The sequence below is a fragment of the Suricata suricatta genome, chromosome 14, assembly GCF_006229205.1.
Source record: "Suricata suricatta isolate VVHF042 chromosome 14, meerkat_22Aug2017_6uvM2_HiC, whole genome shotgun sequence".
Lineage (NCBI taxonomy): Eukaryota > Metazoa > Chordata > Mammalia > Carnivora > Herpestidae > Suricata > Suricata suricatta.
Window position 1 is genome coordinate 67,338,452 of NC_043713.1, and position 21,230 is coordinate 67,359,681.

Here is a 21,230-nt window from a genome sequence, read left to right on the forward strand (position 1 = left end):
ATGGTTGGAGCCCTACAAGGACCAGGTCCCGTTGGGCTGGCAAGCAAGGGGCAGCCTGCTCACCTCTGGGCCTCTCGGTCATCTTTAGGCGTATAGTTGGCCAGGCAGTCCAGGATGAAGATCTGGCCCCACTCGGTGCACTCATTCAGGGCTGTCAGGAGCTTATTAATAGACTGCGGGTTCAGGTCAAGCAGGTTGCTGCTGGGGTGAGACTCGGCAATCTCTGACAGGGCAGCCACTGCGTTTGCCACCACCTGGTTGAGAGGGTGAAAGGGGCAGAGGCTGGGGGCGCCGCTCGGGCCACAGGGCATTGGGGCTAATCATGCTGGCCAGTCAGAGGTTGAATATCCTGAAAGGAACAGGACCCAATGGGCAGGATCTGCAGCCTCGAGACCCCCTCCGAGCACTCACCCTACTGACTCCCCTGTAAACCAGAACAAACATAAGTGCCCATCACCAGTGGGAAAAAAAAAAAAAAAGAAGCAAAACAAAAGAAACAAAGGAAAGATCCGGCTCCAAATGCCTGGCAACAGAAAACATTCCTAGCAACCTAACACACGGCCCCTGTCCACCAGCTACAGCAGCTCACTTCAGGGGCTCTCAAGGGTCCTTCTCAGAGCTAGAAGATTCTCCAGAGCCCCTCAGGGCTGCTGATAACAGATGGGGGCTAGCGTCCAGGGGGGTTACCAGGTGAAGCACCGGGCTCTCAACCCATTTCCACCAGAGCAGTGTTTTTATATGCATCCTGAAGGGTTTTGAACTTTTCCCTGTTACAACGGTGTTCTACTGGCCAACCTGTAATGGCCACTCAGCACCTGTGTGTGATCGGTGTTTCTGTAGGACACTGTGGGATGGCTGGGCTGATGACGGTTGCATTTCACTTTTTTTTAAAGCTTTAAGTAATCCCTACACCCAACATGGGACTTGAACTCACAACCCTGAGATCAAGAATCGCACGCTCCCTAGGGTGCCTAGATAGCTTAGTCGGTTAAGTGTCTTTGTCTCAGGTCGTGATCTTGTGGCCCGTGAAATCGAGCTCTGCGTCAGGCTCTGTGCTCACAGGTCAGAGCCAGGAGTCTCCTTCAGATTCTGTGTTTCCCTCTCTCTGCCCCTTCCCTGCTCACACTTTGTCTCTCCATCTCTCTCTTTCTCTCTCAAATAAACATTAGAGGCACCTGCCTGGGTGGCTCACTTGGTTAGGCGTCCAATTTGGCTGAGGTTATGATCTCGCAGTCTGTGAGTTCAAAACCCGCATCAGGCTCTGAGCTGTCAGCACTGCTGACAAAATCTGTCTCCCTTTCTCTCTGCCCCTCCCCCACTCAGGTTCTGTCTCTCTCTGAAAAATAAACGTTTAAAAAAAAAAACTTAAAAAAAAAAAAGCCGCACACTCCTCCCACTGAGCCAGCCAAGCACTTCTGTGCCTCTGTGCATTTCACTTTAAACAGGGCCTGCCAAACTGCCCTCCAAACTGCTGCCATCCTGTGTGTGAGGGGAGGAGCACCCTCCCGGCCACACCCTGGTGCCCTGTCCTCCAGGCTGTGCTACTTCAAGAGGGACTCTCTGCAACCCTGCAAAGATGTGGTGAAAGGGAAAGTACCTCACATTCAGAGCTCACCAATGGTGTCATAAGTCAGTGACAGCAACTGGAGAGGGAAGGAGGGCACTAGTCTTGGTTGCATGCCCGCTGTGTGCCAAGCTGTGCCAGGCACATTACCTTCACAGGTTACACCTCACAGCACTCTTGCCAGCCATGGAGAATTAGATCCATCTTACTTACTGATGAAAAAAAGAGGGCTCTGGAAGGTTAGGCAGCCTGCTCAAGGTCGCAGAGCTCAGGTTAGAAAGAGTGTAGAGAAGGCAACTCAGGTCTAGCTCACTCCAAAGATGGTTCCCAAACCACTGCAGGGAGGAGAACAATTAGCCTTTCCAGCGAGGCTCTGACTTCCGGGAACCAGAGTGCCTGGTGGAGGGTCAAGCCAAGGAGGTCCCAAGCAACCCAGCAGGTAAAGGAACTGGCATGGTGGATGGCAACGGCTTACCATGGGGTTAGAGTCAGAGATGAGGTCCTTAAGGGTGTCCAGGAAGCCCTGGTCCTCTACCAGCTGGGCGTTGATGTCGTGGAGCTTGGCTACGCACACGGCCGCTGTTTTGCGCACGTATGGGTCCTCATCCTTCAGGCACTTCCGGAGTGGCTCACACAGGTACTCTGTGATCTTGTCAACGCGGATGCAGCCCATGGTCCGCACGGCCAGGGCCCGGATTAAGGGATTGGGATCCTCACAGTCCTGAGGAGAATCAGCCATTGGCCGGGGGAGCAGGGGTAGACTGAGCAACGTGGGGTGCTACTGTGGGGTCTCCCACCAACTGTGGCCAACAGTGCCAGCAGTAAGTGCATGTAGCCAGCATTTGCTAGATATGATGTTGGTGCTTTGTGCAAGATTGCCTCTGGTTCTCACAGCAGACATATAACACTGTTTCCATTTTACAGGTGGAACAGCTGAGGCTCCCAGGAAGACTGGGAGCTAGTCCAGTCACAGAGCAGAGCCGTGATTCAAACCCACATCCGTGTGGCACCATAACCCACAGAACCCCTCATGTGCCCGAATCTGAGCACTGACAGGGTGAGAGGAGCTACGAGGTTCTAAAGGTACACAGCACTGACACTTCAAGTTCTTGTTTGCTCCTTTATCTGGAGGATGGAAAACACAGAAAAGGGCAAAGTCTAGAAGGGGAACACAGAAGCTCTCAGATGCTTGCTGAACCCTGCCCTGGCAAAGGATGTAGGGCAATGGTGCATCCCAGGGGGACATGGGGATCAACAGGCCTTAGGCCACCTCATGTGTAATGATTTAGCGGGAGTGAGTTAGCAGGGTCTGCAGCAACTGATCTTCTGAGAGACTGGGAGCCCTCTGCTGGAGGACTAGGCAGCCTTCAGGCTAGGAATCGGAGGGACTAGAAAGGAGCCTGAGTGTTTTTGCTCAGGGCCACAGTGTTGTACCCCAAGAGAAGGAAGGGAGATGGAGCACTGAGCACCCGGGCCCTTCTGCTCCTCCTCCCACCAAGCTCGCACTCACCTTCACAAAGGTGTTGACAGCCATGATGGCCATGTCGGGCTGACTCTTGGCATAGTTCATCAAATACAGGTACACCAGCTTCTTCAGCTCCAGGTTGTCTGTCTGCATGCAGTTCACCACGTCCGGGAAGAGGGCACTGGAAAGTCAAAATGGTGTGAATGTGGGTAAGGCTGAAGAAAGGAAGATATTTCAAAGAGCAAATGGGGAATGGCAGGGGGGTGGGTGGTGCAGGGCACAGAGACAGCGGATAGGAGGGAAGTAAAAAGATAACAGGACTTCCTAGTAAAAGGGAGGACATCAGCTCTGCTCTGTTACCATGAAAACTTACTGGTAAAAACAGAACCCAACAGTTGATTTGAAAAGCAAAGTCCTCTGTTCTTGTCACAGGGTTCATTCACATTCAAGCTCTGTAGCCCATCAGACCTGGCTCAACCCCAGCTCTGTCTAACGCTAGCTGTATGAAGCCTCCACCAAGTCTCAGTTTCCTCACCTGCAGGAAAGGTGAAAGAAAACCCCATTATACAGAGCCCTTATGAAAACGAAAAGACAACATACTTTAGGTTTCTGTCCTTGACATCTGAGATGGGCCCAATATTTGAAAATAACTGCTTTCCCTCCCTGATACTTAACATGGCCCCTTGTATCAGGCTGTTGGTTCCAGGAGGTGGTAAGGAAGCAGGGATGGGCCATGTTGCTTTGACCACAATGGCCAGCTCAGGTGCCTACTAGAAACTAGGCCAGCATGTGTAGAGCAGGCGCTCCACACCAGGCTTGGCGCTAAGGGCTTTATATACATGGTCTCATTTAACAGTCCTGAGAAGCCAGGCTATTATCCTCATTTTACAGAAGACAATATGAGGTTCCTAAGAGTCAGCTTGCCTGAGGAGCCAGGTCTGGCTCTAAAGCCCATGCTCGTGACTACTATTAATCTGGGGGGAACCTCTTCTAACATGGTACCCCACAGGCCCAGAGCCACAGGCCCTTTCAGATGTGAAATATACTTTTTTAAAAAGTTAAAGAAAATTTTTAATGCTTAGTTATTTGAGAGAGAGAGGGAGAGAGAGAGAGGCAGGCACAGAGAGAGAGGGAGACACAGAATCTGAAGCAAGCTCCAGGCTCCGAGATGTCAGCAAAGAACCTGATGTGGGGCTTGAACTCGTGAACTGTGAGATCATGACCTGAGCCAAAGTCGGATGCTCAACCAACTAAGCCACCCAGGCACCCCTAAAAAGTGTTTTTTTTTTAAGTTTATTTATTTTGAGAGAGATAGAGAGCAAGCAGGAGAGAGGCAGAGAGAAAGAGGGAGACAGAATCCCAGCCAGGCTCTGTGCTGGCAGCAGATGCAGGGCCCCAACTCATGAACAGAACTGTGAGATCATAACCTGAGCCGAAGTCAAGAGTCAGACACTTCAACTGAGCCACCCAAGGCGCCCCAGAGATGTGAAATATGCTTAGTTAGAGGCCTATATTCTGTCTCTGGAATCATCACATCCCCTCTCAAGTCTTCTTGAGCCCCCCACAGGAAATGGCCAGTTGGTGCTGAAATTGAGGCATCACCTCAAAAGCCAAAGAATCAGAAAGCAAGAGGGGGGTGGAGAGGAGGGACAGCTGATGGGCATGTCACATGAGCACAAGTTCACTTGAGACGGAAGAATAAGATGCTTCCTCTGTGAGGAGGTGACAGCGGTGTTCTAGTTAAAGGAGAGCGGCTTTGTCCTGAAAGGATCTGACTTGGAAGGAGGCCCAGTTTTCCAGCAGACGCCTGATCCCTTTGCCACTCTGTCTACAGCAGGTCTCTCTGCAGAACTGTTTCTTCTGTGGCCCTGTCAGGGGGTCCCTTGCTGAGGTGACCACGGGATAGGGCAATCCATGGAGAAGTCTGGAGCAGTGTGACCCTGATGTGGGACCTGGATGAGCTGCTCCAGGCCTCGAGGCACAGAGGAGAGGCTATGGGTGGGATCGCCCTGGATTTGGATTTCAGAAGGGCTGGGCATGAGTCCTAGGTCTGTCATTAACCACGTGCCTACCGGGCAGTCACCACACTCCTTTACATGGTTTCTGTGTCCGTGAACACACCATTACCTACAATATGGGAATTGTAAGGAACGGCCAGGAAAACGTATCTGAAGGTGTTCTGCATACTCTCAAGTACTCTGCATTAAGTTGCTCCAAAATCTAGTTCCTCTTCTTGGGGACTTTATGACATGGTGGGCAGGGAAACACAAGTACATGTAAGGAAAGGACCAGAATTAGTGACAGAACACAGAGTAAGCACTGCACATTCAGGGCAGTGGGCTGGGGTGACGAGGGAAGGCAACAGGGAGACTTTGAGGAGGTTTTTAAGAGTTAGAAAAACGAGCCAGTAAATGGAAATGAGGAAAGGTACATTCTACACAAGGGCAACGCAGGAGCAAAGCAGAGGCAGCAATTTTACATATGATCTGCTCTAGCATCACATGCAAAGAAGAGGCAGCAAACTGCCGACAAATTCGACAAATCCCACGTGCAGGTGTGTGTTACTGGGACAGTGCTTATCCATTGTGTTTAACATCACCTGGCGATGGAAAACAGTGAGATTTAAAATGAAAAATCCAGATTTCCTGTTCTTTTAGAAAACCAGTAGACCTGCCCACGCTGGGTGCCATTTGGGCCAGCTGGCAGCAATCCTCTTGGAGTCTCTGACAGGGTTCACGCCAGAGCCACTTCACCGCCTTGTGCCTTTTTGACCTTGACTATGTCACTTACCCCGCTGCCGCCTGACCCCGGCAGCAGCTGAGCACGGGACCCCTTTGTTTGGAAAGGCCTTCTGTTTGGAAAGGAGGTTCAGGAAGGGAGAGGTAACATGGGGAGATATGGGTCCCAGAGATCCCCTCAAGGAGAGATCTGAACTAGCCCCACGCTATGAAGCACCCCTCCAACTGCCACCCGGCCTGAGCCTGCACACCTGACATCTTTGCCCACGGTCATGGACGCAATCACTTTTTTTACCGCCTCCTTCTTCTTCTCCTTCTTGTCACTGTTGAGCTCTGCCTTCAGCTCGAAGATCTCCCCTAAAAAAGGAGGAACACATGAGTGATCCAAGGCCACTCAGCCGGGGGGGCCATTTCTAGTCCTCAAATCCCAAAACAATGAGATTGTTTTAGGTCCTTGGCCTCAGTGACGGGCAGCAGAGAAGGACAACTCTTAGGAGAGGAATCATCAAGAGGAAGCTTGAAGGTCGTGCTGGGCTGGACAGAGGCAGCTGTGGAAGCTACCAAAGGTTCTGAGACAAAGTGTGAGGGCAAGTCCTGCTCAGCTAGACAATTAAACACATTCAGAGTAAAGTGCTCCTCAGCCACCCTCATCCAAAGTCCCCAAGGCAGCACGTGACAGAATCTAGGGACTAGAAATTGGAAGGGAGAGGGTAGGATTTGCTCGATTCCCACACTTGGCTTTTCCTGTTTTCCTGAACCTCGAGTTAAAACAGCGCACTCAGGGTTTCACTTCCTGAGCCACATGTGGTTGCTCAGCTCTGAAAATAGGAATTCAGCTGCCTCGCAAGGGCCGGAGCACATAATACACCGTTCTTAAGAACTTGATGATCTGGAAAAAACCAATGAGGAAATAGGGCTGTTCAGGGTCCAGATAACCCCGGTGACGGGTTACAAGGGCAGACTTTGGATCAGAAAGGCCTCCCGCCCTCACAACAGCAGCCGCCAGGATTTCCTGAGCCTCTCCTGAAGCCAGGTGCCACACTGACTTTTCCCCACTTCTCATTTCATCCTCATAATAAGTCTGCATTTCCCACTTTGCAGATGAGCACCTGGAGACTGTGAGAGGTTCAGTAACTTGCCCAAGAAAACGCAGCTAGAAGCAGGTAGGGCCAAGATTCAAAACCAGGTCTGCCCACTCCAAAGCCCACCTGCTCGGGCCAACCAGAGCCATCGCTTTGCTTTCCTTGTCTGTACTCTCTACTTTGACTGGAGCAGTGAATTCCCTCATTGAACACTCAGATATAAAATGCTCATCTCAGTGCCACCACTCCACTGCCTGCATTAAAGGAGGCTGCTCTTGTTATTAATTTGCCATGTGACCTTTGGCTTAGATCCTTCTTTTGTAGAAGGGGAGTGCTGGGTGGGAATAAAGCAGAGATCTAGATGGATTTACAGTGAGAAGAGGAAAACTTGCAGGTTTTTATCATGAATGAACGATGGAGTGTTCAGGAAAGAACTTAAGATGACAGACAGCAAACAAAGTTAATGAAGAACAGTCCCACAGCACAGCCCCGGGCAAGGCCACACTGAGGATATTGCTCAATAGAACCAGGAGGAATCTGCAGATCTTGCAGCTTACACTTGACTCTGTAGGACTAAAGGAACATGTGCCCTTCTCCTCCAAGACACTCAGGGGGGCACGTCTTCCTGCTGCAGGAGCCAACAGACCACGTGGACTTTGGCCCTGGGTCCGGCTGCAGGGCTGCCGCTGCTTTGCTTAAAGTGTTTGGTCAGATTCAATACAACTGGCCGTCAATTGATGGATGTAGGCCCGAGTCACCTCAGTTCTAAGAAGGCTGGTGAGATGAACTTGGGATCTGCCTATTTCTGAAATCCCTCTTTCCTCTAATGGGCCCCAGATCCAATCGGTCACCAAGCCTACTGCCTCCGTCACATACAAGGCACCCAATTCTCTCTACTCCCAGTGCTACCCCCACCCCCACCCCCACCGGCCCAGGTGCTATCATCTCTCAGGGGAGCTTTAGTAACTGCCTCTCCCCAGTCTTCATCCTCTTGCTTAAAATCATCACTGATGTCTGATTGGGATCCAGGCATCTCTCTACAGACATTCTCCTCAAAAGAAAACCCACAAAAACCCCACCACTGCTGCCCAATACACTTAGCAATAGGTTCACCCGCTTCAGCACCGCACCCCTCTCCAACCTTCCATCATACTCTTTGGGAACCTGTGTCTACTCTTTACCTTGGGCCGAGCGAGGGTTCCGCCCAAGGTCTTCCCGCAGCCCCGGGCACTGCCCTTATCATAGCACCTACCACTGTTTAGTGTGATTTCTATACTATTTTTATTAGACTGTCTTCTCTGCTTTACTGCAAGCAAAGCCAGGTCAGAGACTCCAACTGGTCTCTTCCACTGCACAGGGAAGGGGCTTAGTAAAAACTGGCTGACCAATAACTGAAGTGCTTGATCAGGGGCAGGCAGACCACAGGTCCAGCTCAGCTGCCGCGACGACACTCTTTTCATCAGGCCTGTGTCAGTCTCACTTGGAAGGAAGGAAGGAAGGAGGAAGGAAGGGCCAGTCAGAAAGAAGCTTACAGGGTTAAAGCACATTCGTCAGCCATTGCAAACTCCTGTTTTCCAGAAGGCAGCAAGCACCACGGGACCCTATAACGTAAGACTAGCTTAGCACATTTCAGTGCAGCAACTCAGCAGACTCACACTGAGTCGTTAGAACTGTGGGGAAATGTTTAAGATAATGTCAAATGAAAAACAGGATATAAATTCTGACTTCACGTAAAACATGTGCCCATGGATAAAGACCAGAAACACACACACACACACACACACACACACACACACACACACACACCACTGTGGGGTTACTGATAGGACTGTGTGCTTTCTTTCCTCCAGGAAAAAACATCATATTTAACAATGTCAGACCATGGGGAACAAAAGAGGGCTTTTTTCCCCTACACTTTGCAGCTAATGCTCTTCCCTTCCTTAGATCTAAAAGAAGTGGTCAATTTCTTACACCATCAACACTTCAATTTTCTGGATCCACAAGGGTAAATATGCTCTGGGTAATCCCCACCCATCGCTTCCAGGCCTCTACCCCTACCGCAAGCCCCACCCCAGCAGGGAGAAGACAGAAGGGTGGGCCACAGGGTAGGACAAGACCCCACAATGGAACAAACAGTACCTTTCTTGGTCGTGGTGAAATATTTTGAGTCAGTCATTTTGGTCCCTTATCTGTGGCCAGACTCTGCAAGACAAAAGAGAGGGGTGACTTTCCATTGTGTCCATTCCATTTTCAGTTATGGAGCACAGGAGAAGGAGGGAAGGATCCAGCACACGTGTGGTATGGGAAGATAGCTTCTTATCTCTCTGCTGGGAAAAGGAGCTATTAGATAATGGCTGATCAGATTTTGGAAGGTCATTCTGAGGGAACTATCAAATTTTTGAATGTGCATATCCTTTGACCCAGTGGTTCTACTTTTTTTTTTTAATGTTTTTTATTTTTTGAGAGACAGAGTGAGAGAGAGTGTGAGCAGGGGAGGAATAGAGAGAGAGAGGGAGAGGGAGACACGGAATCCAAAGCAGGCTCCAGGCTCTGAGCGGTCAGCAGGAGACCGACATGGGCACAAATTCATGAAGTGTGAGATCATGACCAGAGCCAAATCATATGCTCAACTGACTGAGCCACCCAGGTGCCCCCCAGCAGGTCTACTTCTAGGACTCTCCCACAGAAATACCTGCACACGGATATAAGGTTTTACTGCAGCACTGTCTGTAACAATACACTGCTGAAGATTAACTCAAATACCCATCAATAAGGGAATGACTAAGTACTCTGAAGAGTCCACAGATTAAAAAGCACTTAGTTACTGCCACCCTTTCTGGTGCTCACCCCACCCAGCACTCTTCTAAGTGCTTCACACAAATTAACCCATTAAAGCCTTATCACAGCCTCATGGAGGTACTATTGTGACCCCATATAGTCAAACGAGCTTGGAAGATGCCAAATTTGAAAAGATGGGAAGATTTCTTCTCTCCCCAACTTTTCTGAGCTTCTCTACCAGTGGTATGTGCTACTTGTCTCTAGAGGGCTAGAAATCTCTCTACATACTGTAGATTCCAGCATTCCTCAAATCTAACTGGCCAGTTTCCTCAAAGCATCTCTCAGGACATCTTTCGTCACAGTGTGAAGTGCTGTTCTAAGGCAATAGGACAAAGAAAGTGCCAAGGCATCCTTGTTCATTCAACATTTACTGAGCATCTACTACGTACCTTCAATAGCTCACCTTAATGAACAGACGGAAGATTAAAGATGCTACTCAGGGGCCAAGTACCCTGGTACATGACAGAGGAGACTCTTGAGGTTGTTCTAACATTTAAGAAGCTTTCATTTACAGAGCCCCTATTACAGCCAGGGGTACACACGATATCTCATTTAATCCTACCAATAAGATAATTGGTTTTAACCCTATTTTACAGATGGGAAAACAGAGGCTCATGGTTGTTAAGTAACTTGCCCAAACATGGCTTATAAATGGCTAAACCAGGAGCCCATCTCAGGGCTGCCTTAGCTCAGCAGCTGTATTTTATCAATGAAGGAATTCTGTTTCCCCTATCTCTGGAAGGGAGGATGGAGCCCGGACAGTGGCTAAGGACTCAGTCCAAACACCATAAGGCTTTCAAGTACAACTGTCCAGTCCCACCTATAATCTCACATGGTACAGAAAACCACACAACCCCCAAAATAGGAATTTGAATGGAAAAAACTCACTCACATTGTCCCTTTTGTTGCCTCCATGGAACATGCTCAGAGAACCCACCGAGGACACTTGTGATGCGCACTGGGCGTTAGATGTAAGTGATGAATCACTAAATTCTACTCCTGAAACCGATATCACACTATATGTTAACTAACTAGAATTTAAATAAGAGCCTGAAATCAAAAAGACACTTAATGAATTAATTAAGAATAAAAACATAAGGGCACTTGGCTGGCTCAGTCGGTTAAATGTCTGACACTTGGTTTCGGCTCAGGTAATGACCTCATGGTTTGTGGGATAGAGTCCTGTGTCGGGCTCTGAACTAACAGTACGGAGCCTGCTTGGGATTCTCTCTCTCTCTCTCTCTCTCTGCCTGTCCTCTGCTCATGCTCTTTCTCTCACAAAAATAAAAATAAATAAACTTAAAAAGAAAACACACATTTACATCTTCTTTCAATGCATTACTATGTGGGGGCAAGATAGAGGTTCCTGGTGGGATGAATGTGAGAGGTCAAGGATCATTTCAAAAGTCTCTGGAAACAAAGCTGACATAGCTCCTCTTCAGCCCAGATGGATTCTCCGGACTAAGCATGTATTCTTGGCAGGAAGGCAATGAGACTGCTCCCCAACTGAGACACCGATAGATTTTGTTGCACTGATCAATGGGAAACAAGTATGTGCCGTCTTGGGACACCTTACATCCTTTGTGGATCCCGTTAGAATAAAGGAATAAAGGCTTTGCTAACAAAACAGTTCAAAGAGAAAAATGACAACTCTCCTTTCCTTTTGGGATAAAAAGGGATGATGGCACTTTTCTGTAGGAGGTGCAGGAAAAAGCAGAGGAGACCGCTGTGTCTGATGACGGCAGTCCGCAGTGGGGACTCTCACTTGTAGGTCGTGGCAACAGGACTCAGGGCTCTGGGCGGATCCACCATGTCAGCCTGGTCCGTAGGTCCGTCCATCCTCCCTCCTCATGCCTGGCCCAGGGTCCTGCACACGGCCAGTGTTGAGTCTGAGTTGACAGTTGTTAAAAGAAATGAAAAGGGGCCAAGGAACATCCCAGGAGCCTCCGCTTGCTCTCTGACTGCTGGGTTATGTAACTATTTAGCATTTATTTCCTACAGGAGTTTGCTTACACTGAACATAATTTTCTTTTGAACCCACATAAAGCCATTTTCTCAGGGAAATCTCACCAGCCGATAGGTTCTTTCTGGAGTGTTGAGAATGAGCAGGTAAACAAAATCATGGGAAGTCTGCCACACAACAAAGGGAGTCACAAGCGTGAGCACAACCGGCAGTGGTATCTAAAACAAAAGTACCCCATTCACCAAGTTTAGTCTAAGAAGAGAAATCAATGAAAGCAAAAGAGGCTAAAAATTACAGACCAAAAGAATCATAGTAACATATGAACTCCTCCATTGTTAAATCTAGAAGGAAATCAAAGTGAACAAAAAGCAAAAACTAGTCTAATGACTGCGCTGCCCAGAAGTTCTTCCTTCTCCAACAGAGGAGGTTGTCGGGGGCTTTCCCCTCATCTGCAGGCACAAAACATCTGGGGGCCCCCAAATTCCCAGAACACAACCTCCTGGGGACAGATCTGTGTCGTATGCAACTGCTCAGGTGGAAGAAAGGGTAAGAAGCTTCTCTTTAGGGGGATTAAAAAGAGCCACAGAGCCGCAGGGTCAGCTAATTAAACTCCTACAGCTGCTGTCACCCATATAATGCTGAGCTTTGATGACACTCTTCCTTTTACAGGTGCTAAGCAACTACTCACAACTTAAACTGCTACCCAGCCCGGGTGCTGGCTGCTTCTTTTCTCTGCAGTGTCTATTTTGCATATCCCTCTGCAGAGGGCTCAAGGGGACTGATGATGCAGAAACCATATCCCTCTGAAGTTGTTTCACATAAAGGAAAATAAAGTGAAGGAGGAAGGGGAGGTAGGGAGAAGTGAAAATGGTTTTGCAAAGCCACCCAGAGCACAGATTTTTAGAAACCTCGTTTCACTGTGGAAGATCAGTTGCACCTTGTTGGTCTGCTAAGGGTGGTTATCTCCTGTGTCCTTCTCTGCAGTTGCTTCTTAGATGTCAATGCAAGAGATTTTTCATTCTTTCTGAAGGAATGGAAAAAACCCTGCAGTTTGGTCTAATGGACCAGATTTGTAGATGCCTCAGGAAAGCCGTGCTTTCTCTGGCACGGCTCCACTATCGCCATACTCTGTGTCCCTACTAATGGAGGCCAAAGGGGCTGAGACCTTGCTTGATGGATCTGATTGTGCACATGAGCCACAACTGACAACAGGCAGCCAATTCAGGCAAGAAAAAGCGTAGGGTTTAGATTCCATCTTTGGAAGTGGCAGGACGTACTTTAAAAAGCAATAATTGGAGGGAATTTTTGGTTTGGAAACTGCTCTGGCCAGTGTGCTGAGTCACTTTTGCTAAGGAGACAGCATTCTGGGCTGGGATACCCCTCACTTTCAGCATTTTCAGGCTAAGGAATGCCTCAAGGAGAGGGAAAGTCAAAATTAAAGAGGGACACACCTGGAAAGACTGGTTCTGTTTTTGAGGAGCTAGTAAAGTTGTGCTCACCTTAAATCTACCTTCCCACACTTCCAAGGTAATAACTTTGATCCCATAACTCCAGGACGAGTCCCTATTAACCTTACTTTAAAAAAAAATCCTACTCCCACTTTTCCCCTGCCACTAGGTTTAAAGCAAAGAAACTGTGTAATAAAGTCTGAAATGGAGTACTTTTATGTTTTCTAAAAGAATTATAAAGAAGTCCTTGGTACTAGGCACCTGGGTGGCTCAGTTGGTTGACTTCTGCTCAGGACCCCGATCTCGCAGTTCATGAGTTTGAGCTCCACATCTGGCTTGCTGCTAACAGCCTGTCAGAGCACAGCCAACTTCAGATCCTCAGTCCCCTGCTCTCTGCACACACACACACACACACATTTTAAAAAGTCCTTGGTGAGAAACACTGACACATTGGCCACGACAAAGATGTAATGCAATCTACGAGTGGGAAAATGAGGTCCTAGGAAGAAAATGGAAATTCATAAAAATATTCTCAGCTAAAGAGTTTGAATTTTAGCCACTGGAGTTGGAGTTAGGTTTAAGGAAAAAAATCTTCAACACTTTTTAAATTGTGAGTCTTCACATATCCCACTGTAGTTTTATGAACAAGAGATTAAGAATCTCTTTTTGTAAGCTAATAAAATGCATTTAAATCTATAAAAAACATATTAGGAATATTGAATTTATTAACATTTTTCTCCAAGGTCTCAAAATTGCTAATAACAATAATTATTTTATTTTATTTTAATCATTATTATTTAAGTAGGCTTCATGCCCAATATGGGGCGTGAACTCATGACCCTGAGATGAAGAGTCATGTGCTCTACTGACTGAGCCAACCAGGTGCCCCAACAATAACAATTTTAAAGGAAAGAATACTGAGCTGATATTAGTTTACTTCATCTCTATGATCCCATTCCTCTGTTGCAAATGGGGATGTCAGCACTTGTTCTGAGTTCACTCACTTCTGATGGGACAATGTGGGAATGAAGCACACTGACAAGTATGAACATTGTAAATATCGTGGGCTTCCATTTACATGAAATTCTAGAATAAGAAGAGCAAAACTAACTTGTGGTAGAAGTCAGATCGGTAGATGCTTCTAGCTGAGGACTGTCTTGAACGGGGGGCACAAGAGAACTCTAGGGGTGGGGCCCTGAGTGGTTCAGTTGGTTGAGCATCCAACTTCCGCTCAGGTCATGATCTCATGGATCTCATGGTGGTTCATGAGTTCAAGCCCCACATGGGGCTCACTGCTTTCAGCAAACAGTCTGTCCTCCTCCCTCCCCCACCTCTCTCTCACTCAGGCACTCTCTCTCAAAAATAAATAAAACATTAAAAAAAAAAAACCCTCTATGGGTGATGGAAATGATCTTTCCATTGATGCAGATACTAGCCAGACTATATACTTAGGAACTGAGCATTTCACTTGATGTAGATCATACAAATATTTAATTTTTTTAAATAACAAAATAAAATCCAATGCTGATGAAGAAAAATAGAAAATTGTATACTCTAGAGGAAATAAAGCTTTTCTGAGTATGGCATTAAATCAAGAAATCTAGGAGTTCAATTATATACAAACTAAGTTTCCCTGCATGGCCAAAAATATAATAAAAAAAACAAAAATATGCTAAACACACACACCAATTTTAATCACATTGCAGACAAAAACCTATTTGCCTTAATACATAAAAAGTGCCTAAAAACAAGAGAATGGCAAAGAATGCAGTATGCTCACAGAAAATGAAGAACAATGGTTTAAGTTTACTTGTAAGAGAAATTGATACTATAATGAAATACCATCCATCAGCTGCTGGATTGGTAAAGACCCAAAGGTCTGATAATATTCCATGCTCATGCTGATGTGGGAAAACAGACACCCTCATATGATGCTACAGGGTGGGGGTGGGGGTGTCTATATTGCTACAATCTCTACACCAATTTGGCGACAGCTCTCAAAATTGCAAAGGTCCTGACCCTTTGACCCAGCAAGTCCACTTCTGGGAATTTATTCTATATATATAAAAACTGTGTAGATCTAGTTATTCGTGTAGCATCCTTTGTAATAGCAAACTACTGTAAACACCTTAAATGTCCTTCCACAGAGCGCTTGTTTAAAAATTATGGCACAATCAGGGCAACTGGGTGGCTCAGTCAGTTAAGCGGTCGACTTCAGCTCAGCTCATGATCTCATGGTTCGTGGGTTTGAGCCCTGCATTGGGTTCTGTGCTGAGAGCTCAGAGCCTGGAGCCTGCTTTTGATTCTGTGTCTCCCTCTCTCTCTGCCCCTCCCCCACTCATGCTCTGTTTCAAAAATAAATAAAACTATTAAAAAATATTTTAAAAATTACGGCACAACATGGGATGCCTGGGTGGCTCAGTTGGTTAAGTGTCCAACTTCGGCCTACATCATGATCTTGCTGTTCCTGAGTTCGAGCCGCTCATGGGCTCTCTGCTGACAGCTCAGGGCCTGGAGCCTGTTTCAGATTCTGTGTGTGTCTCTCTCTCTGTCCCTCCCCTGTTCACATCGTTTCTCTTTGTCTCTCAAAAATTAATAAACATTAAAAAATTAAAAATAAAAAAGGAAAGGGTAAACAAGAAAAGTTAATTAACAGTAGTTTCTTCCAGAAAAGAAGCTGGATTGCCAAGGGATAGTGTGAGAGACTGACCTTTCATCACTCACCAGCTTAGATCTTGGGAATTTTATTTATTAAAATTTTTTTTAACATTTATTTATTTTTGAGAGACAGAGAAAGACAGTTCATGAGCAAGGGAAGGGCAGAGAGAGAGGGACACACAGAATCCAAAGCACGCTCCAGGCTCTGAACTAGCTGTCAGCACAGAGCCTGACGCAGGGCTTGAATCCACGAACTGTGAGATCATGACCTGGGCCGAAGTCAGATGCTCAACCGACTAACCCACCCAAGGGCCCCTATCTTGGGAATTTTATATCCTGTGCATACATCACCTCTTCTTTTTTTTTTTCTTCCAAGATTTTATTTAAATTCAAGTTTGTTAACAAAGAGTGTAGTACTGGTTTCAGGAGAATTTCGTGATTCATCACTTACATGTAACACCAAGTGCTCATCACAAGTCTGTATCAACTAACTCTTTCAAATATAATGCAGTGGGTTTTTTTTTTACATTTATTTATTTTTGAGAGAGAAAAAAAGAGTGTGAGAAAGCACACACATGTGCATGCACACAAGCAGGGGAGGGGCAGAGAGAGAGAGAGAGAGAGAGAGAGAGAGAGAGCGAGCGAGCATCGAAGCAGGCTCCAGGCTCTGAGCTGTCCGTGGAGAGCCCACTGCGGGGCTCAAACTCACAAACCGTGAGGTCATGACCTGAGCCAAAGTCAGATGCCTAACTGAGTGAGTTACCCAAGCGTCCCAAATATAACGCAGTTTAGAAAACAGTGAGGCATCTGTCCAAAGCACTGTTCCCAACCCCATGAGTATCCTCAGTCTCAGCTCAAACACAGCTGCCCCAGAGGAGCAGTCTCCGGACCCACAAGGGCAGAGGTCCCCCCGACATTTGACTCAATCATATCTCCACAGCCCTCTTCATAACTCTAATTTGGGATCTGTCCTGTTTAATGCTGTCAACCCAGTGACTGGCACTATGCCTGGCACATTCCGGGAGCTCCCCAAATGTTTGCTGACAAAATGAATGAAAAGGCTCCCAGAGAAGCCACAAAACCAGGGGCCTCTAGCAAATCAAGGTAAGAGGGCTCCCTGAGGAGACCAGAGAGTGACGATGGGGCAGACCAGGGACATAAGCCTTTGTGGATAAATTTCAACAAACATGGTAAGGCTGACCCAATGCCAAGATAGCTGCCAGGAAATCTGGCTTTGATCCCAACAGCTGTATGATCCTGGGCAAATCCATTTATGAGCCTTAGTTTTTCCAATTGTCAAACAAGAGAATTCAACCAGATCAATGACTTTTCAAGTCCCTTTTCCTTTTTAAACTGCTTAAAACAAAAACTGGATTGCTCTGGTTGACATAGGACTGGGGGACCTACAGCCAAGCTCATTCCAGTATGCCCAACTCCCCTCCTTCACCAGGGGCCCTTCAGGCAAGCCACAGTTCCATGGACAACAGTTTCAGCCTATTAAATGACACACAAACTCCCTCCCACATCTCACATTCTATGATTCTCTGCTAGATGAGAAATCCAACTCCTCACCAATGAGTGTTCTTCCAGGGTATCAAACTAGAAGAAGCGAAGCATGATCATTCTCAGAGCATGACAGAAGACGTTTCCAAGGGACAAGAGAAAACAAATGCAGAATGTAGCAGCCAGCAGACCTTATTAGGACTTCAGTAAAAAGGAAAACAGTAACAAGCCAAGCAACTCCTCAAATGGCCCACCAACGGCCAGAGAAAGGATGTTTCTAGGCTCAGGGTAGTGACTGGTGCCAGACAACCTATGCTATGCAATCGGATGAGAGGCATGAAATTGGCGGCACTAGCACAGTGCGTTCCACACCGTCGGCACTCAATGACTCAACAAGGGAGACCATCAGTATCATGAAATGAGCCAGAGAAGCAGCTTTAGGAAGGGGACAGGGGAAGGAGATATTTGGCAAGGTCTGATCCAGCTGCCAAGACTCATCTCTGAATTCAAGGGTATTCGGGCAGGGGAGAAATAATCCCTGAAAGTCTGTGTTGGTGACTTCCAACTCCAGTGCTGTTTAAAATTGTCACTGTTGGGGCACCTGGGTGGCTCAGTCAGCTGACCGGCTGACTTCGGCTCAGGTCATGACCTTACACTTTGTGAGATCAATCCCCGTGTCAGGCTCTGTGCAGATGGCTCAGAGCCTACAGCCTGCTTGGGATTCTGTGTCTCCTTCTCTCTCTGTCCCTTCCCAACTCACACTGTCTCTCTCTCAAAATAAATAAACATTAAAAAAAATTTTTTTAATTGCCACTGTTAAACCCTTGCCTAATGAATAGGTGTTCAGAAACCTGTTCTAATCGCTTCTTGGCCTTTTGGCTAAGATCAAGTGCAGAAACCTGTTCTAGGCACATGTTAGCTCAGGGACAGTCAAGACTACACAAGGAAGAATGAATAAAAGGGTTAGGGTGGTGTTGTTCCTTCTTTATTCAGAACAGGAAAGCCACACTTAATCATCCCACACGTTTGGCTGTTTCAGTTGTATCTCCAGGCCACGGGGTGATTCATTCACAAATATTCCCCTGCTCTGCCATGCTCTGGATGGGGGGCCTGCACCAGGAAGCCTAGAGTTTATAATAAGAGATGATGATTCTATTCACCACTCAGCACTCACTCACTGCTGCTCACCTGTCTGACAGCCCCCTTTTAAAAAGAAAAAGGTCCTGGGGCACCCGGTGGCTCAGTCGGTTAAGTGTCCGACTTTGGCTCAGGTCATGATCTCACAGTTTGTGAGCTTGAGCCCCACATGGTGTGGGGTGGTGTGGAGCTTGCTTGGGATTCTCTCTTTCCCTCTTTCTCCGCGCCTTCCCTGTGCACACTCTTTCTCTCTCTCTCAAAAATAAAGTTAAAAAAAAAAAAAAAAGGAAAAGGTCTACACAGTTAAGTCCTAAAGTTCACTTTAGAGACAGGGAAACAGGTAAGGCCAGCTTGAAGATTAAACAGTGACTCAGCAGTAGAGAAACCAGATTTCAGACTTTCTCTCTGAGACAATGTGGTCACCAAACTCAGCCAGACAGGCTCTTTCAGGTCAGTTCAGGAACTGTGAGAAAATAAGTTATGTTCGTCTTTGGGCTTGGCATGAAATTCAGAACAAAGGTGGCAGCGGTAGTCGTAATGGTAAACAGATCAAACAGATGTGCAGACACTATGTAAAGAGCCTCACATTTAATCCTCACAATAATCTGTGGAGAAGGTACTGATAATATCACAAGTTTACCGATGAGGAAACTGAAGCCCCGAGAGATCAAGACATTTGTCTGGAGTCACCGCCACAAATGGTAGCACTGACACTCTCTACGCCTGCCCCATAAGAGGTGCCACAGGTGCCACTCTGTCCAGCAAGGTAACTTCTCCTGTCTGAATGAAGCCCTGGGGAAACACACTCTCCAAGCTAAAGGATACGCGAAGTACGTTGCCACACATCCCTCCCTGCAGAGTCCCTTGAAAGTTGAACAACAGGTTATTTTAGGGCCAGCCCATCCAGCTTGGACAACAGGAATGTCAAGTTTGGTAATGTGCCTAGTAAAAGCCTGTCTGGGTGAGCGTGCCAAGTTATGGGCCTCCTGGGATTTGGATGAAAAGTGATCAACCAAAATCAATCTCCTGAGATTTACGAGCAATTAAAGCCTCAAAATGAAAAGTAAAGGCGGGTCCATGCCATGTGCAAATGTTCTTATACTAGCACTGGGTCTCTAGAACCTACTTCTAGAATCATGTGCCAGTTTTCAACTATCTGCAGACAGTAAGCCTTGGAAAGATCTGCTATCTACAAACAGGAAATTCCTCTGGACTTGAAGAAAGAAAGTACCAGGGGCTTCTTCTGAATAATGCTTAATCAAGATGAAAAGAGGCCAAAGACTATAAAACAAGGTGCCTTGAGATCTCAGTTTTCCCACCTATACAATGGGAATACTTTCTGAAGATCTCTCAACTGTTGGAGTCATGCATTCAGCATGTGTGACAGTGCGGGGCACTGTCAGCCCTGAGACGGGGACTGTGCCCCACACAGGAGCATGCAGCCAGCAGACAAAGGACAGCTTTCCCTCTGGGCTCTTACGGATGCAGAGGCCAGGAAAAGGACTACGGGTGAATAGCAGAGCAATCATGGCCTCCAGATAAGTGCCACTACTGCTCAGACAAGGAGGGTTCTGAGAAGGAGGGAACATCTAGGGAAGCCCTCTTAGATGAACAAGGGTTTGCCTGGATAGGAAAAGATGGGTCACATTTGGAAAAAAGAGGCCTGAGGGTGAACTGGAAAAGACCCACAAGACACTACACCGCTCAGACTAAACCACCAGCGACACTGACTGGGGTGCAGGCTCTGTGCTAAATGGTTTGTAGCCCTTCTCTCATTTAATTTTCAGGGTAACCCATTTATAAGTGAGGAATTAAAGATGTTGAGAGAGGAGTGACTTATCCAAGGCCAAAACAAGGCTGCGTGTTCAGGAGTTTGTGAGAGCCCCTGCCTGGCTGAAGGCAAGGACTTGGAAAGGAAAGGAGGAGACGAGGTTAGGCAAAGAAGGATGAGATTCACTGATGGTCTTGGATGCCAGAGAGTGTTAGATCCTGCAGGCAGAAGATGCACTGATCTTGTCAAGTAAAAAGTCTCACACTGACAAGCATCTGACACTGCTGATTACCCCCTCTTCCTTGAAACACCTTCTTCCCCTGGATTCCGGGATGCCATGCTCTCTGCTCTCCCCTCTACCCAACTGTGTGCTCCTTCTGAGTCTCCTTCGTGGGTTCTTCCTCCTCTCCCTCTGCTTCAACACTGGAGGGCCCCAGGCTCAGGCCTGGTACCTCTTCCCTTCCCCACCAGTGCTATCTCACCTCTTTGGTAAGCTCACCCAGTGTCAAGGCTTTAAGTATCATCTACATGCTGACAAATCACAAGTTTACATCCCCGGACCCAACCTCTCCCATGAACTCCCAGCACATATATCCAAACTGCCTAATCCACATCTGAACTTGACTGTCCGTATAGCTAACTGGTAGCCCAAACTGAACATGATAAAAATTGGCTAAAAACCTCAGTTGCCCTTGACAACACACACTTTCCCTCATATCCCACATCTAATCTATCAGCAAATCTTAGTGGGTCTACCTTCAAAATGAATCCAGAATCCATAAGGCGGCTTTTCACCAGCTCCATCACTACCACCAGGCCCCAAGCCACCACCACTGCTTATTGGGACTGTCACCAAAACTGCTTCTACACTGCTCCCGAAAACTCATTTCAACAACAAGCAGAATGACTCCGTTACAGTCTAAGGCAGAAAGTGCCACTCTTCTGTTCAAAATCCTCCAGCGGTTCTCTGTCTCACTCAGAGTAAAAGCCAAAATCTCTACAATGGCTTCATGGGCTATAAGGCCTTTATGAGACACATCCCTTCTGTCTCTCATTTACACAC

General features: G+C 47.1%; 1 protein-coding gene across 5 annotated transcripts in view; it reads right to left on the reverse strand.

The window, feature by feature from the left end:
- The window catches only part of AP1B1 (adaptor related protein complex 1 subunit beta 1), a 54,723-nt gene that overhangs the window by 27,085 nt on the left and 6,408 nt on the right, over positions 1-21,230 (reverse strand). For 4 of the 5 annotated variants that reach the window (XM_029921505.1, XM_029921504.1, XM_029921503.1 and 1 more), the window contains exons 2-6: positions 8,989-9,051; positions 6,019-6,124; positions 3,075-3,210; positions 2,040-2,285; positions 64-254 (exon numbers count right to left, since the gene is read on the reverse strand). In XM_029921505.1, the coding sequence (XP_029777365.1) occupies positions 64-254; positions 2,040-2,285; positions 3,075-3,210; positions 6,019-6,124; positions 8,989-9,025 (716 nt within the window). In that variant the 5' untranslated portion in view covers positions 9,026-9,051. Of the gene's footprint in view, positions 1-63; positions 255-2,039; positions 2,286-3,074; positions 3,211-6,018; positions 6,125-8,988; positions 9,052-10,579; positions 10,636-21,230 lie in introns of those variants that run through there. The other variant, XM_029921502.1, reaches the window with a different exon arrangement.